This window comes from Notolepis coatsorum (assembly GCF_963971535.1).
Source record: "Notolepis coatsorum genome assembly, chromosome: 4".
Classification (NCBI taxonomy): Eukaryota; Metazoa; Chordata; class Actinopteri; order Aulopiformes; family Paralepididae; genus Notolepis; species Notolepis coatsorum.
Window position 1 is genome coordinate 47,203,410 of NC_140168.1, and position 14,382 is coordinate 47,217,791.

At 43.1% G+C, this 14,382-nt stretch overlaps 1 protein-coding gene across 1 annotated transcript in view; it reads right to left on the reverse strand.

The window, feature by feature from the left end:
- Window positions 1–14,382, reverse strand: part of pkhd1l1.1 (PKHD1 like 1, tandem duplicate 1) — a 76,748-nt gene that overhangs the window by 50,780 nt on the left and 11,586 nt on the right. The window contains 17 exon segments of the mRNA XM_084313568.1: window positions 1,833–1,997; window positions 3,552–3,659; window positions 4,092–4,197; window positions 4,511–4,633; window positions 4,825–4,979; window positions 5,386–5,518; window positions 6,843–7,012; window positions 7,212–7,375; window positions 7,812–7,936; window positions 8,116–8,268; window positions 8,456–8,566; window positions 10,845–10,999; window positions 11,136–11,279; window positions 11,474–11,609; window positions 11,715–11,874; window positions 12,513–12,604; window positions 13,028–13,293. Of these exon segments, the coding sequence (XP_084169694.1) occupies window positions 1,833–1,997; window positions 3,552–3,659; window positions 4,092–4,197; window positions 4,511–4,633; window positions 4,825–4,979; window positions 5,386–5,518; window positions 6,843–7,012; window positions 7,212–7,375; window positions 7,812–7,936; window positions 8,116–8,268; window positions 8,456–8,566; window positions 10,845–10,999; window positions 11,136–11,279; window positions 11,474–11,609; window positions 11,715–11,874; window positions 12,513–12,604; window positions 13,028–13,293 (2,466 nt within the window).

Below are 14,382 nucleotides of genomic sequence, written 5' to 3' on the forward strand. Positions count from 1 at the left end.
AAAACAAGCTAGAGTCACACTGCTCATCATAAAACCAACCCTGAACCCCACCGTCATAGATAACTATCACCCTGTCTCCCTTCTCTCTTTCCTCTCTAAATCACTTGAACGTGCTGTAGCCAACCAACTCACTGATTATCTATTACAGAACGACCTCCTAGACCCAAATCAGTCAGACTTCAGGACTGGTCACTCCACAGAGAACGGCCTTCATAGTAGTAACAGAGGCTCTTCCCTTAGCAAGAGTGAAAGGCCTCTTCTCTGTCCTGATTCTCCTGGACCGGTCAGCAGCCTTCGATACAATCAACCATCAGATACTCCTCACATCTCCTGCAGGAATGAGAGTTGTAGGCTCTGCGCTGGCATGGCTGTCATCCTACCTGAACAACCACTCCTACCAAGTTTCATGGAGAGGCACCCTGTCTGCCCCCTGCCACCTACAAACGGGTGTTCCCCAGGGCTCTGTCCTTGGACCCCTCCTCTTCTCTCTCTACACCAAATCTCTGGGTAACATTATCACGTCTCATGCCTTCTCATATCACTGCTATGCTGATGACACTCAACTCTTCCTCTCCTTTCCTCAGACACCCAAGTCTCAGAGTGAATCTCGGCCTGCCTGTCCGACATTATCGCCTGGATGACGACCAATCACCTCAAACTGAACCTAAGCAAAATGGAATGAATGAATGAAAACTTTATTTAACAGATTGCAGAATGGGTACAATACAGTACGGCTCAATACACACAATTGTTAAGGGGATGCAGACCAGAGAAAGACGTTTGTCTTGTTTACATCAGGGTCCCCCATTTTCAATTCATAGTGAAAGCTATTGTGGAGCTACTTCACCTCCACAATCCTCCCCGCTGACCGACCTTTAAATCACGGTGGAGAATATAGCCGTGGCTCCGTCCCCGACCGTCAAGAACCTAGGTGTGGTCCTTGACGACCGGCTGAACTTCTCTGCTCACATCGTCTCAACAACCAGAACCTGCAGATTCTTCCAGAGCAACGTCAGAAGGACCCACCCCTTCCTAACAAAAGAAGCCACCCAACTCATCCTGCAATCAACAGTCATGTCTCGCCGTTTACCGGCTACTGCCACCAAGTCACTTCAACTCATACAGAACGCAGTGGCCTGGCTGATCTCCAATCTACCAAAGTCAGCCCACGTCACTCCACTTCTTAGAGAGCTGCACTGGCTTCCCATTGCCACACAAATCCACTTCAAGGTCCTTGATCTGGCATACTGTGCAGCAAGGGAACAGCTCCATCCTACCTCCGGGCAATGTTCTCTAACTACACATCCTCAAGACCCCTACGCTCTGCATCTTCTGGCCGCCTCAGACCCACTCCTATCCGAGCTCCGGGAGGGTCATCAAAGTGAAGCAGGCCTCAGTCCTCGCTCCACAATGGTGGAACAAACTTCCCACCACAGTCAGAACAGCTGAAACCCAGTAAATTTTCCGCTATCGACTAAAAACCCACCTCTTCAAAACAATATCTGAAATTATTATTATTAAATTTGTTTTGACTTTTTACTACTATGCTACTATACTTATACTACTACCTATCATGTTAATATGTCTATACTCACAAGTTCGATACTATTTGACGAACAACGCCACTGACCCTTAGCTGCCAGAGATGTACCCCTCCTACGGACTTGTGTTTCACAATTTGTAAGTTGCTTTGGATAAAACCGTCAGCTAAATGACTAAATGTAAATGTAAAATGTAAACATGGTCTCAGTCAAGTAAAAATGAAACTAAACTAAACTAAACTGAAGTACTAATCTAAACTGTTTTATATAAAGTGCAGTACACCAACATACCTGCCACACTGCCAGAGAGCGGGGAGATGGAGGACAGGAACAGCTGGTAGGTGAACTTGAGGACATTGTCCCCCGTGTAGCGGGCATGGCCCAGAGACGGGAAGGTAACAGACACGGGGTAGGTTCCAGCGCTGGCACTGCCCAGTCTGCACACCTGGGTGGTGGCTGAAACACAAGTCACACTCTCATCAACAAAACACAAAAGAAATGCAATCTCTTTTCTTTTTGCCGGACCCGAAGGGCTGGCCTAAATGACCCAATGTTCTTATTTATTTTTGGGCTTAATGTAATTTTCACCCATCCCAATTTAGTCGTTATGCAGATTCCCTTCCCGGTCGTTGTGCGCATTGCCCCACTGTCGGCCTGGGGAGGGTGTAGAACTACCACATGCCTCCTCTGATACATGTGGAGGCGCCAGCCGCTTCTTTTCACCTGACAGCGGGGAGTTTCACTGGGGGCAACAGGCGCCCCGATCGACCAGTAGGAGTCACAGTTTACAACGACCAGGACACATACCCCAACGGCTTCCCACCTGCTAACACTGCCAATTGTGTTAGTAGGGACGACTGACCATGCCGGAGGTACCGCTGACAGCTGGATTCGATCCCAGAGTCTCTGCGGTGGTAGGCGAGTGCTTAGTCCACTGCGCTACCCGGCCACCCGCAAATGGGAATTTTACCGGTAGGTAAATTACATAATGTCCCAAGGCCCTCTACATTAAGAATTCTAATATGGGAGATTTTATTCCATATTAACAGATAGAAATGATAGACATACAATGCTGAGCTGCATCTCAAATGCATTCCTTAGGGTCTCCGCTTTCTAACGGTGCATGGCACTTGTGTGTGGCACCTATACTGTTGACCTCAAGCCCGTCTCAATACTAGGCTTGCTGCGGTAGTCTGTGGTACCGGTGTTACTCAGTTTTCCGGCATCCACCGAATACATTACTTGCCCACTGTATGCTGGTTTATTTTATTATTATTATTATATATTTTTTTATATATAAAACCCACTTTTCATTGTCGCACATCAGTGCCTACATTAGTAAAACATATATATATATAATTAGTCAAATAAGCGTGTTATCAATACGGACAACAGTATAAAGTGAAAGTGTCTGCACCAGTCTGCGAGGACAGCAGATCTATCTTTAGGTCTGTACAACAGAGTTGTAGTAGACAGAGTAGCTTTCCCTTTCACTTTTAGAGTAGTTTTAACTTCACATGAAGGAGAGAAAGGCTCTAGAGACAACGATGGTGGAGAATTTAGAAATATTTTGGATCTAAACCGCACAGCAGCAAAGGTTCAACTGGAGAGAAGCTGAGAGGACCAGTCCAACCAGCAACAGTATGTTTGCACGATTGCACTAATTAAGGCTAAAGCTACATTGATTGATTGATTGATTGAAGTTTATTTCAAATATGCAACATAACAAACAAACATTGATCCATTAATGAATGGATAGAAAATGTACAGACGGTATTACTGTCCATTGATTTATCTTTAAATTAGAACCCAACTTCAACTCTGTCTGTCCACCAAATGGATACTCGCCATTGAAAATTTATTAAAAACAGACGTAGACGGACAGACACAGCGGATCAATATAGCCGCATAACATGGCAACCGTATCCACAACTCCCCCCCAAAAAAACCTTAGACTCCATAGGGAAATGGTTTGTTTAGGCTATTCTAGGCCTATGGTATTTTACTTACAGGTAACTTGTTCAACTTGGCATCTGGCATATCCCACCATGATGGAAGCGTTTTCACTGCCAAAGCCAGTCCCAGTGACCGTCAGAAGAGTGCCCAGACCATTGGATCCTGGAAACCATATCAGTAAGTGACATTGATACAACAATATAGTCAATATATTTATTGTGGACATTTAATCCTTGTGCTGTGTTAATTACAGCTCAATTAAATGATAAGGTGGCAGTCCCTATAAGACAAGGTATTGCTATTTTTCCATTTACATCATTACATTGAGCTGAAATTAACACAACACAACGATTCAATGTCCCCGATGACATCACTGGTGACCATATTCAAACTAATTTACTCTCAATAACTGTCAAACTAAATGAATGTGTGAAAAACTGTTGTGTGTGAGATTATGTGCAAAATAAATCAGCATAGTTTTTTGGTGAAGTGCCCCTTTAAGGACTTTTATTATGTATGTATCACAAAGTGAATTAGTAACCAATAATATTCTGCAATATGTGTTGTCTGGATCAAAAAGTCTTAATCTGGCACCTTGAGATGGGCTGATTCCAGTTACAACTGGTGTCTTGTCCTCTGTCCACGCAAAGCCACAGGCCCCTGAGCAATTAGATGGGATGCCATTGATGTAAACCTCAACCTGCAAATAGTTTAAGGAAAATACTTTGTAATGCAAAGCGTGGGAAAGACAGATGTGAAATGGAGAACTCTGTGACGGGATCGGCAGCGAGACAAAGCAGTAAATGCAAACGTGTGGATTAAATCCTGCCCTGGAGGTGTGCAATATACAAATATGGTTACGCAATCAAAGTAGCCTTACTGTTCAATGACTTACGGTCAACTCAGCAGACATCGAATGATCAGTAACGGCTGCAGCAGACAGCAGACAAACAGATACAGGTGTTGACCCAACTAACTGGAAGAGGAGCTGAATGAGCATCACAAGAGTGTACCTGGGGTTTGCTGTCCCAGCCACGCAGAAAGTCTCCTGTCAAGCTTCGCACAAACAAGCCCCCCTTTCTCCTCTCGATCACTTGTGCCATAGGGTTGTTGCCCACGACGGATGAGCTGTCAACCTATTGTGAGAAAACAATGCCTAATCGTTAGCAATCTCTCATTAGACAACCAGTGTCTGAGTACACATTACTGAGTCCTCTTCTCACCCACAGACATGTTCAACAGCAGAATAGAAGACACCGTGAGGGTGTGTAGGGAAATGTGAAATATGAAATGGTACATATCCAGTTTGTGTGATCATGTATCTGACCTGCATGAGAGGCTGGTTGCCAGGCTTAGTGAGCCATTCGACCCTCCACTTGGGTTTTTTGCAGCTTCCTATACTGTACACATCCAACACACCCATTCCGGGGATACCCTCCAGAACATACTTAAGGTCATGTTCACCGATGTCCACCGACAGATCTGGTAGAAGGCATCATACAGTATAGTGTCAACCAATCTAGCTAACACACTTAGTTATAGTCATGTGGCATTAATTCCGCACAAGTGAGTGTGTCATACAACTCATGTAATGTCTTTGCAAAAGCTTTTGACAAAAAAATCAACAATAAAAGCACAGATGTTTTTTGATGGATACCGTCTTCTGTAAATGATTGCGTTTGGGGTAGAACAAAGTATTTAACTTCAATAACTTCATATTGTCATATCAAAGTAAAACCTCACAGAAAAACATATAAGCAAGGGTCCAGCTTGGGTTACAAGTTGCTTAGCCTTGGTAGTCGATTCTAAATGTGGAACACAACGCATAGAGATAAGTTGCAGACAGACAAACACATTGCAAGGGATTCTCAAAATGCAAACCATCTACCTTCAACGCGGCTTCCATAAATCTCCACAGCGAAGGTGCCATCCAGAGGAGGACTGGCCCTGAGAGGCCAGGTGATGGTGACATTGGCTGCTCCTGCTACAAACTGAGCCCAGTCCTCTGTGCCGTTGGTCCTCTATAGTACACAGATGGACAGATGGGTTAGAATCCTGAGTACCAGTGGTTGAAGAAGTAGGCTACACAGTTCTTTACTTAAGTAAAAGAAGAAATACCCAGATACAATAGTGCTCTGGTAAAAGTAAAAGTCATCCATTCAGAATTCTACTTAAGTAAAAGTAGAGAAGTATTTGATATTGAATGTACTCTTAGTGAGACTAAAAGATAGATACCAGTTTCCTCTCTGTGCGGTCAGTAGAAAGCTATCCGGCTGCAGGCTAGCCTAGCTACACAATGAATAGAAGCTGATGTGTAGTAGCTAGCCTAGCTAAAATTCAGAGAGAGGTGTTAGTTGGCCAACCGCTATGCATCCACTTCCATTCATTGTGCTAAGTTAGGCTAATGTACAGCTGGATAGCTGTCTACTCAATGCAAAGAAAGGAAACTGGTATCTTCTTGTCTCACTCTGGAGAAGACGGTATGCGAATTGCCCATAATGTTGGTGTGTTCCTTTAAGTAATAAAAGTAAAAGTACACATTCTATCTGACGTTTGTGTACTCAAATGCTTGTACAACATTCCCTGAAAGTAAAGTACAAGTACCTAACCATTTTACTTAAGTATAGACTTGAGTAGAAATACTTAGTTACTTTCCACCACTGTACTATTACAGAGTCAACCCTATTTTCTCCTCCAATGTATCTCTCTCTCTCCCATATAAGTGGAACAACACAAGCTGAGGGGTTGATAGCAGAGGATATTAAAGCTGGCACACAGACACAATGCCCTGCAGTCAGATGTTCCTCTGTCTGAAGTCTGTTCTTTCACTGAGACCGTGTTACCACTGTCATTTGCTTATAGGCAAATACCTGATCAACCGACACGCGGACACAAGGTGTGAGTCAGACACTCATTTATCCGTATGGCTCCAGTAGAGGTGACGGTGGCTCAGCAGGTAGATTCCGGCTCCTCCCGGCAGTGTGTCCTTGAGCAAGACACTTAACCCCTAACGGCTACCAATAAGCAGGTTGGCACCTTGGTGCGTGAATGGGTGAATAGTTGTAAATCGCTTCTGACAAAAGCATTACATAAATGCAGTCCATTTACTACATGGCAATGTCTTGTAAACACAGCTATTGTTTTGTACTCATCTCCACTGTTGCGACACACTACTACAGGTGATTGACTCTGAGGACGTTGATGATGATGAAGACGTTATTCCAGACTCAAGGTCCATATTACGCATATATACAAAACAATAATAAAAAAAAAAAAACAAGGACAACAACATAGATTAAAATACATAAAGGCATCGATTCCAATGTTTCCACAAACTCATCTTACCTGTAGGAAAGCAACTTCCATCAGAGGGAAACCATAGGCACAGTCTAGGGGTGTGGCTGTAATCTCATAGCCCACCCTTGAAGTGCCTGCCTCTACTTTGTTCACAGCGATCTCCTCAAAGAATCGTCCAGAGCTCGCAAAGGGCGCAGGTCTTCTCTTATTGACAACAGCTATGAGAAACACCATAGTGTCAAGCAAGGGAATACATTGTGTAACATAACACTTTTATTTTTATGGTTTAACATTCATTTATCTGGTGCAGTACATTTGAAATATGAGAATGTACATTTAGCTTTGATATCTAAGAGGACATTTGGGTGATATACTGTATATATGTATACGTATATATAGCTTAGAAGAATTGTGTACCATTTGCATCGTGTGTTGTGACAGTCTTTCCCAAGTGAATGGCATCCACATAGAAATCTTCCCCAGAAGAGTCTTTGTACAGATAAAGGTGCAACATTTGGTATCTGCTTCCGAAGAATTCTGTCTGGAGAGAACTCAGCAGGTCCACACACTTGTAACTCCAACTGTAGGCAAATAAATACACTTATTTGTACTTTGTTTGAATAATTAAAGCTGCACCCTGTGGCCATGAGAGGTAATTAATGAATATTTTTGCACAGAGACAAACATGGAGGACAGGGACATATTTAAATAGCTTTGGAGACTGTTTTTCATTCATCTAGTTCACATTCATGCTCTAGAAGTGGGACTGTAGCCCTTTTACGTCGTTCTAATAAGTAAATTGCGTATTTCCTGTTTGCAGAGAAGATTTTGCACCACTAGGGGCTCAGCAATTCTACTGGGTTCGCTGATGAGAGGGTTTTAGTGTTTTAGATAGCTAAAGGTTACATAGCACCGGTTTAAAACATACATTATAAATAATCATTATAGGGCCGGTTTGAAATATATATTCTTAAATAATTATTGACCAATCAAAAATATGCTGTGGTTGTTCCATACTTGGGCCCCTTGTTGAAAATAACTTGGATTCTGGTCGTCTCCGTCTTGGTTTGGCCTGAAGTCATACGGTAAGTGAACTTGATTCCAATTTCATCTCGCAAGTGTCCTTTGTATGCGAAGCAGAGCTGGAAGAGGGGGTGGGACAATGTTTCACAACATTTAACTGTGTATTATTTACATATAATGTTTTTTTTTCTCATTGTGTCCATTCTTTGATTTTACATAATTAATGCTCTATCACAATGTTAGCAAAGTAACAGACTGAACCGACCTAAGTAAAGCAGGTATAGGTGTTGTACTGTACCATGTTGAACGGCTGTAATGAAATCGACCCATATTTGCCACCAGATTCCTTGGGATAGTCGTCCTTGAAGACAACCTCTGGGTTCTTCAGCGACCAGAGACCACAGAAGGCCTCAGTGTCCCTCACCGGCATCCCTCTTGTATCACCATTATACTAGATAGAATACGTCAGAACATAGTTAGGAAGCAAAGCCTACAAAATTCCCCAAAAAGATATACTGTCTTATTCATGAGAGTAAAATATGTAACCACTTAGCATTTATATAAAAAAAACGTGTTTCATTAAAGAAAACGTGTTACGCCAAAACACGTTGCTATGTACTTATATCCCCAGCACTCACCTGAGATCTGTCTCCTTCAAAGTCCCTGACGTATTTCACATTCGGGCCCTCCTCCGTCAGAATCTCACTGGGACACTCAGCCATCAACATGGCCTCCAGAGCCGACTGCACCTGTTCAAACAATTACTGGTGTTTTCACTGCTTTTTCTATGTATACACCCTAAAGTGACCCAGGTGAGAGGGTGACCTGGTAATAATAATAATAATAATAATAATAATAATAATAATAATAATAATAATAATCAAGTTCAAGTTCAAGTTCTTTAATAGTTGTCATACAGAAGTACAGAATACTTTCATACAAAATGCTTCTTACTGTTACGCTCCAGAGACTGTGCTAGACAAGATAGTATCAAATAACATAATAACATAATATAGCATGAATTTAGAAGAAGAAAATGAGGTCACAGTGTTCGGTATAGACATATGTACAATGTTCTGAGTTACCATATAATATACAATACACAATACTATGCAGTGTACTAATGTACAGTACTATCTAGTGCAAAGCAGAAATGGGATGAGGTACAATTTTAGGTACAATTTACAGTAAGGTGTACGAGTTGTAGTGCAATCCTTCATCCATAAATATAAAGTGTGGGGAGTGGGTGCTACAGTGTGTTTGTTTAAAGTGGGTGTGTGCTATAAAGTGTGTGGAGTGGGTGCTACAGTGTGTTTGTTTAAAGTGAGTGTGTGCGTGTGGATGTGTGTGCTATGTGCGTTTGGTGGTTGTTGTTGTGTAGTGTTCATTCATTGTTCGTTTAGCAGCCTGATGGCCTGGGGATAGAAGCTACTTCTGAGTCTTTCTGTGCTCGCCTTGAGACTCCGGTATCGCTTGCCTGACCGCAGCAGTTCAAAGAGGCAGTTGTTCGGGTGACTGGAGTCTTTAATGATTCTCTTAGCCTTGCCCTTGCAACGCTTGTAGTAAATGTTCTGGAGGGTGGGGAGCCCCCCTCCAATTGTGCGTTCGGCTGAACGTGTCACTCTTTGTAGTCTGCTTCGGTCTTGTGCAGTGTTATTCCCAAACCAGGAGGTGATGTTGCCGGTCAAGATGCTCTCTATTGTACATGAGTAGAAGTTCTTAAGGATCTTCTGGCTGACTTGGAACTTCCTTAGGCGCCTGAGGAAGTAGAGGCGTTGTCGTGCCTTCTTCACCACACTGTTAATGTGTGTGGTCCATGTCAAGTCCTCGGATATGTAGGCTCCGAGGTACTTAAAGCTGTTGACTCTCTCAACCGGTGCCCCGTCGATGCTGAGGGGGCTGTAGTCCTTGACCCCCGACCTCCTGAAGTCCACAATCATCTCCTTTGTTTTGCTGACGTTCAGGGAGAGGCTGTTTTCCTGGCACCATCCCGCCAGGACCTTGACCTCTTCCAGGTAGGCCCTCTCGTCGTTGGCAGAGATCAGGCCCACCACCACTGTGTCGTCAGCAAATTTGACGATTGTATTGCTACTCCGCTGAGCCACACAGTCGTGTGTGTACAGGGAGTAGAGGAGGGGACTCAGAACACAGCCCTGGGGGGCCCCTATGTTGAGGGTGATGGATGAGGAGGTGCAGTTGCCTGCTCTCACCACCTGGGGTCTGCCAGTCATTATAATTATATTATTATATTATATTATATTATATATTATTATAATAATAATAATAATAATAATAATAATAATAATAATAATAATAATAATAATAATAATAATAATAATAATAATAATAATAATAATAATAATAATAATAAATTAATAATAATAATAATAATAATAATAATAATAATAATAATAATAATAATAATAATAATAATAATAATAATAATAATAATAATAATAATAATAATAATAATAATAATAATAATACATTTGATTTAAAGGGAGAAGGGCATTTCTCGGACTCAAGGACACTTTACATAAAAAGATAGTTAAGATAAACTATATAAAAATATAAGAAAGAAATATACGTATATATATAGTAACAACAAGAAGCCTGGTGGTTGGAGAGACTGTGTTCAGGAACTGGAAGGTCACAGGTTTGATGCCCCAAGACAGCCAATGTGCTCATCCCAGTCAAACTCGTCTTTGAACAAGACACTGAATCCTGCTCCATGGGTGCTGTAGAATGGCTGACCCCATGCTCTGAACACACATATCTCTGGTGAAATGCCTACATGTATGTGTATCTCAAAGAGATATGTGTAATATAGCGATTGGGATGCTCTTACATACATTACAATTCTATGTACACTTGAATCAAATTGCCAAATGTTGACGAATATCGACCTGGTCAAGGTCAAAAAGCAATGAGACTCGTGGGGGGAAATCGTTGATAGCTGTGGAAGTTCAAAGGATCAACAGTTGTTAAAGAGTTGGAGGTTTTCTAAAGTGTGTTGAGAGAACGGACCTCTGACCCGGATGCATTGAAGAGGATGGGACCGGTGGGTATTCCTCCCCAAAGCAGAGTGAAGGTCTCCATTGTGCCCCTTCCTTTGGTGAGCTCCGTCACGGTGATATTGACGCCAGGACCCGCAACCTCGTAGTGAAGGAGCTCAAAGTCACCTGCAGTCAAAGGAAATACATCCTTGAGTTTGGCTGCAGGAAGTCAACGGCTGAAGGTAATCTGTGAAGTTATTGAACTTTTGCTACATGAGTATTTCCCCGAGGCATACTCTGCTGGTCATCTGCTGTCTCTTACCCCTGTCAGAATTGAATGTGACATCATAGTGAGCGCCTTGGCTGTGGCTCGTTCTTGTAACCTGGACCGTGTCGGGTTGAAGGGACCAGAGGCCATTCAGGGCCTCCTCCACCATGTCTGCTGAGGCACTGACTGCGATCGGTCCTGTGGAACACAGAAGAAAAGGCCTTTCAACAAACTATCTTCTAATCGTCAAATGTATAACCTACTCAAGACTGGCAATCGTTGCTTTGAAAAAAAATCAGGAATAAGAAAATAACTGGAAAAAAGCGATTGAATTATGTTCCTCTGGTGTTACCATGAAAGGACTAATGCAGTGCCGACACTAGTAGCCTTACCGGTCATTGCTTTGCCATAGCGGAGGCTGTAGAATGTGCTTCCACAGAGGTGGCTGGCACAATCGCTGTTGACAGTCACCCTTTGAACCTCTTTGACTGGGGTATCAGTGCGGGACCAGGAGTCAAAGCGAACAACCTGAACATCAGGGAAATAATAGAGAATGATTTAAAAAAATATATCCCCCCCAACCAAAACGGAGACTTATTTCTGTAATAGTTGATCGGTATAGTCTCTGTATACCTGTTTCTCATCAGTCACATCATACTGCAACACAATGTACTGTTGCTCGTTGACCGCATCATGTGTCTGGTCTGCTGTAAAAATGCTTTTCTCCTTGAAGAAGCCAACATCAATAAAAGCACCCCCCCCATACTCTTTGAACAGGATTTCAATGTAGTAGCTGTGGGGGGTAAAACAGGGTATTGATTGGTTTCAATGATATGTTTTTTTTTATCCACTTTTTCTCCCATTTTCTATTTTTCTCCCATCCCAATTTTCATATCGTCCAATTCAACCCTCCCCTGTCTTTTGAACATTGTTTCTTGCCTCCCACAAGCCGGCTGCAATGTGGACTAAGTCATACATAGCACGAGTCCCCTCCGATACTCGAGGTAACAGCCGTCGCATCTTTTCACCTGCGCGGCTCGATCATTCAGCGTCGGGGGTCTGGGCTTTGGAGGGGCCCCGCCCCCGTCGCTTCTTGATTCTACTGCGCAGGCGCACCAACCGACCTATAGGAATCGCTGTCCACAACGCCCGATCCCCACCCTTCAGTTTCCCTCCCCGTAATACAGCCAATGTGTATTACCGTGGACGACCAGCTAAACTGAAAGCAATGTGGAGAGTGGGGCTCGAACAGGAGGCGTCCTGTTCGAGCCTAGTCTCCAGCATTCGTTGCGAGCGCCTTGCCCACTGCGCCACGTAGCCGCCCACGGTTTCAATGATATGTTAAAGGTGATGTGTGCATGTAGTGTAGCTTTCTGGGGTTGAACAGGTCATCATTTTGCGGTACTGAATGGAACAGTGCCATCTACTTACGGAGTTCCTTCTGTCAGAGTCATGACTTCAGACCTTTGTGTTCGTTGATTGTAGTAGGACGGCGAGTAAGAAGTGTGGTGTGCAATTTTAACCTGAAATATAGGATGTTACATAGTCGGGCATCAAAAAGATTTTCACAGCAAAAACAACTCGAGGCAGAGAAGTCGATGCTCAAAAAAGTCAGCTTTTCAAGAATTAAGAACATTGTTCCCATTCCCATTGCTTCATGGGTCCTACAGAGTAATGGAACACTAGAACATCCCCCTCAATATTCGTTTTTTTTTAATTATTATTATTCAAGTACAACCGAATTATGACAAAGATACTGACTATAAGAAAGTTCATCAATTAAATCCAGCGCCAATGGGATGAAAATGGAACAGTTCCTGTCTCCTAAGTGGACAAGACTTTTACACTTGTACACACGTCTGATTATGAGATAATTACACCACATGCAGCAAATACGTAATATACATCTTATTACTTCAGTAATGAGGATGTTCGATCGTAAGTACCTTATCTTCCGGTCGGCCGGTGTGGCTGAGGTAGAGGGAGTTGACGTCGTCGCCCCTGATGTACAGAGTGTATTTGTCGGTTGTCTGGGGCACAAAGAAGCCTCTGAGTCGTGCGGTGCACCTGTCAAGTCTGGAGGGAAACGTGTGAGGCATGCTGTCGACCCACGCCGACCAGTACCCCGTCGTGTTCTCGTTGTAGGTCATTATGTCCTCCATGTTTGAGGGCCTCGAGTTGTTCCACACCTCCATCTTCAAGCCTCTGCCGACTGGAGAGATAGAGATAAAGTGCGTCAATGTGTCAATCAAAATGTAGGTAGGGTGGGATGTAGAGGGAATTGGGATGGGGCATGACATTTTTTTGAGGGTTCAACTTCTGATTCAAATGACTGGAGCTGAAGGAAAGGTTTTTCAAAAGTGACACAGAAAGCTTACCTTATTGTGTGTGTGTGTGTGTGTGTGTGTGTGTGTGTGTGTGTGTGTGTGTGTGTGTGTGTGTGTGTGTGTGTGTGTGTGTGTGTGTGTGTGTGTTTCCACATATATAACTACAACAAAATTATTCTCAATGTTATTTCCTTTGTATGTTTCCATTTCCATTTTCACCCCCAGTCATTATGCCAACTCCCTGTGTGTATCACAGTCCTAGTCGCTGCGTCTGGGGAGGGTGTAGCCCAGGGGCGGGGCTAGGGGGTGGCTACTTGGGCTCAAACGCCGGATGCGTGAATACTTTCCCAAAGGCAGTTGTCCTTCCGCGTTCGGTTTGCGCGGCCTGATTGGCCACTGACTCTTCTCTCAGCGCTAAATCGCGTTAGCCCTACTAACGCCGCACTACTCGCTCAATATACTACTATCACTCAACTCGCTACAAACTAACTATCACTCAACTCACTATCACTCAACTTGCTACCGCCGTGCACAATATACTAAAACTAAAACTAACTATCGCCTAACTCTAGCTACCACCATCAAAGTATTTTTAAATGCTTTATGTCTAATAAACTAGACTAAATAGCCTATAGAACAGATTTTTACAGCCCAACGTTAATATAGAGAGATGAAAACAATATGTTATTTATATTGATGTGATGCCGATTGATATGAATAGCGCCTAACGTTAATATAGAGAGATGAAAACAATACGTTATTTATATTGATGTTATGCCGATTGATATGAATAGCGCGTTACGTTAACACTTTGGATGCCACGAACGACATAACACGTGTTAGCAGTCCGCCCCCTGAATGCCCACCACGACAATTAGCGTGAATTTCTTTTTATTAGCGATCTGAATTCATATTTCATCAACCGAGTCTACCGTTGGGAAACCAGCCCCACCAGGATCTCAGATGTGAAAAAA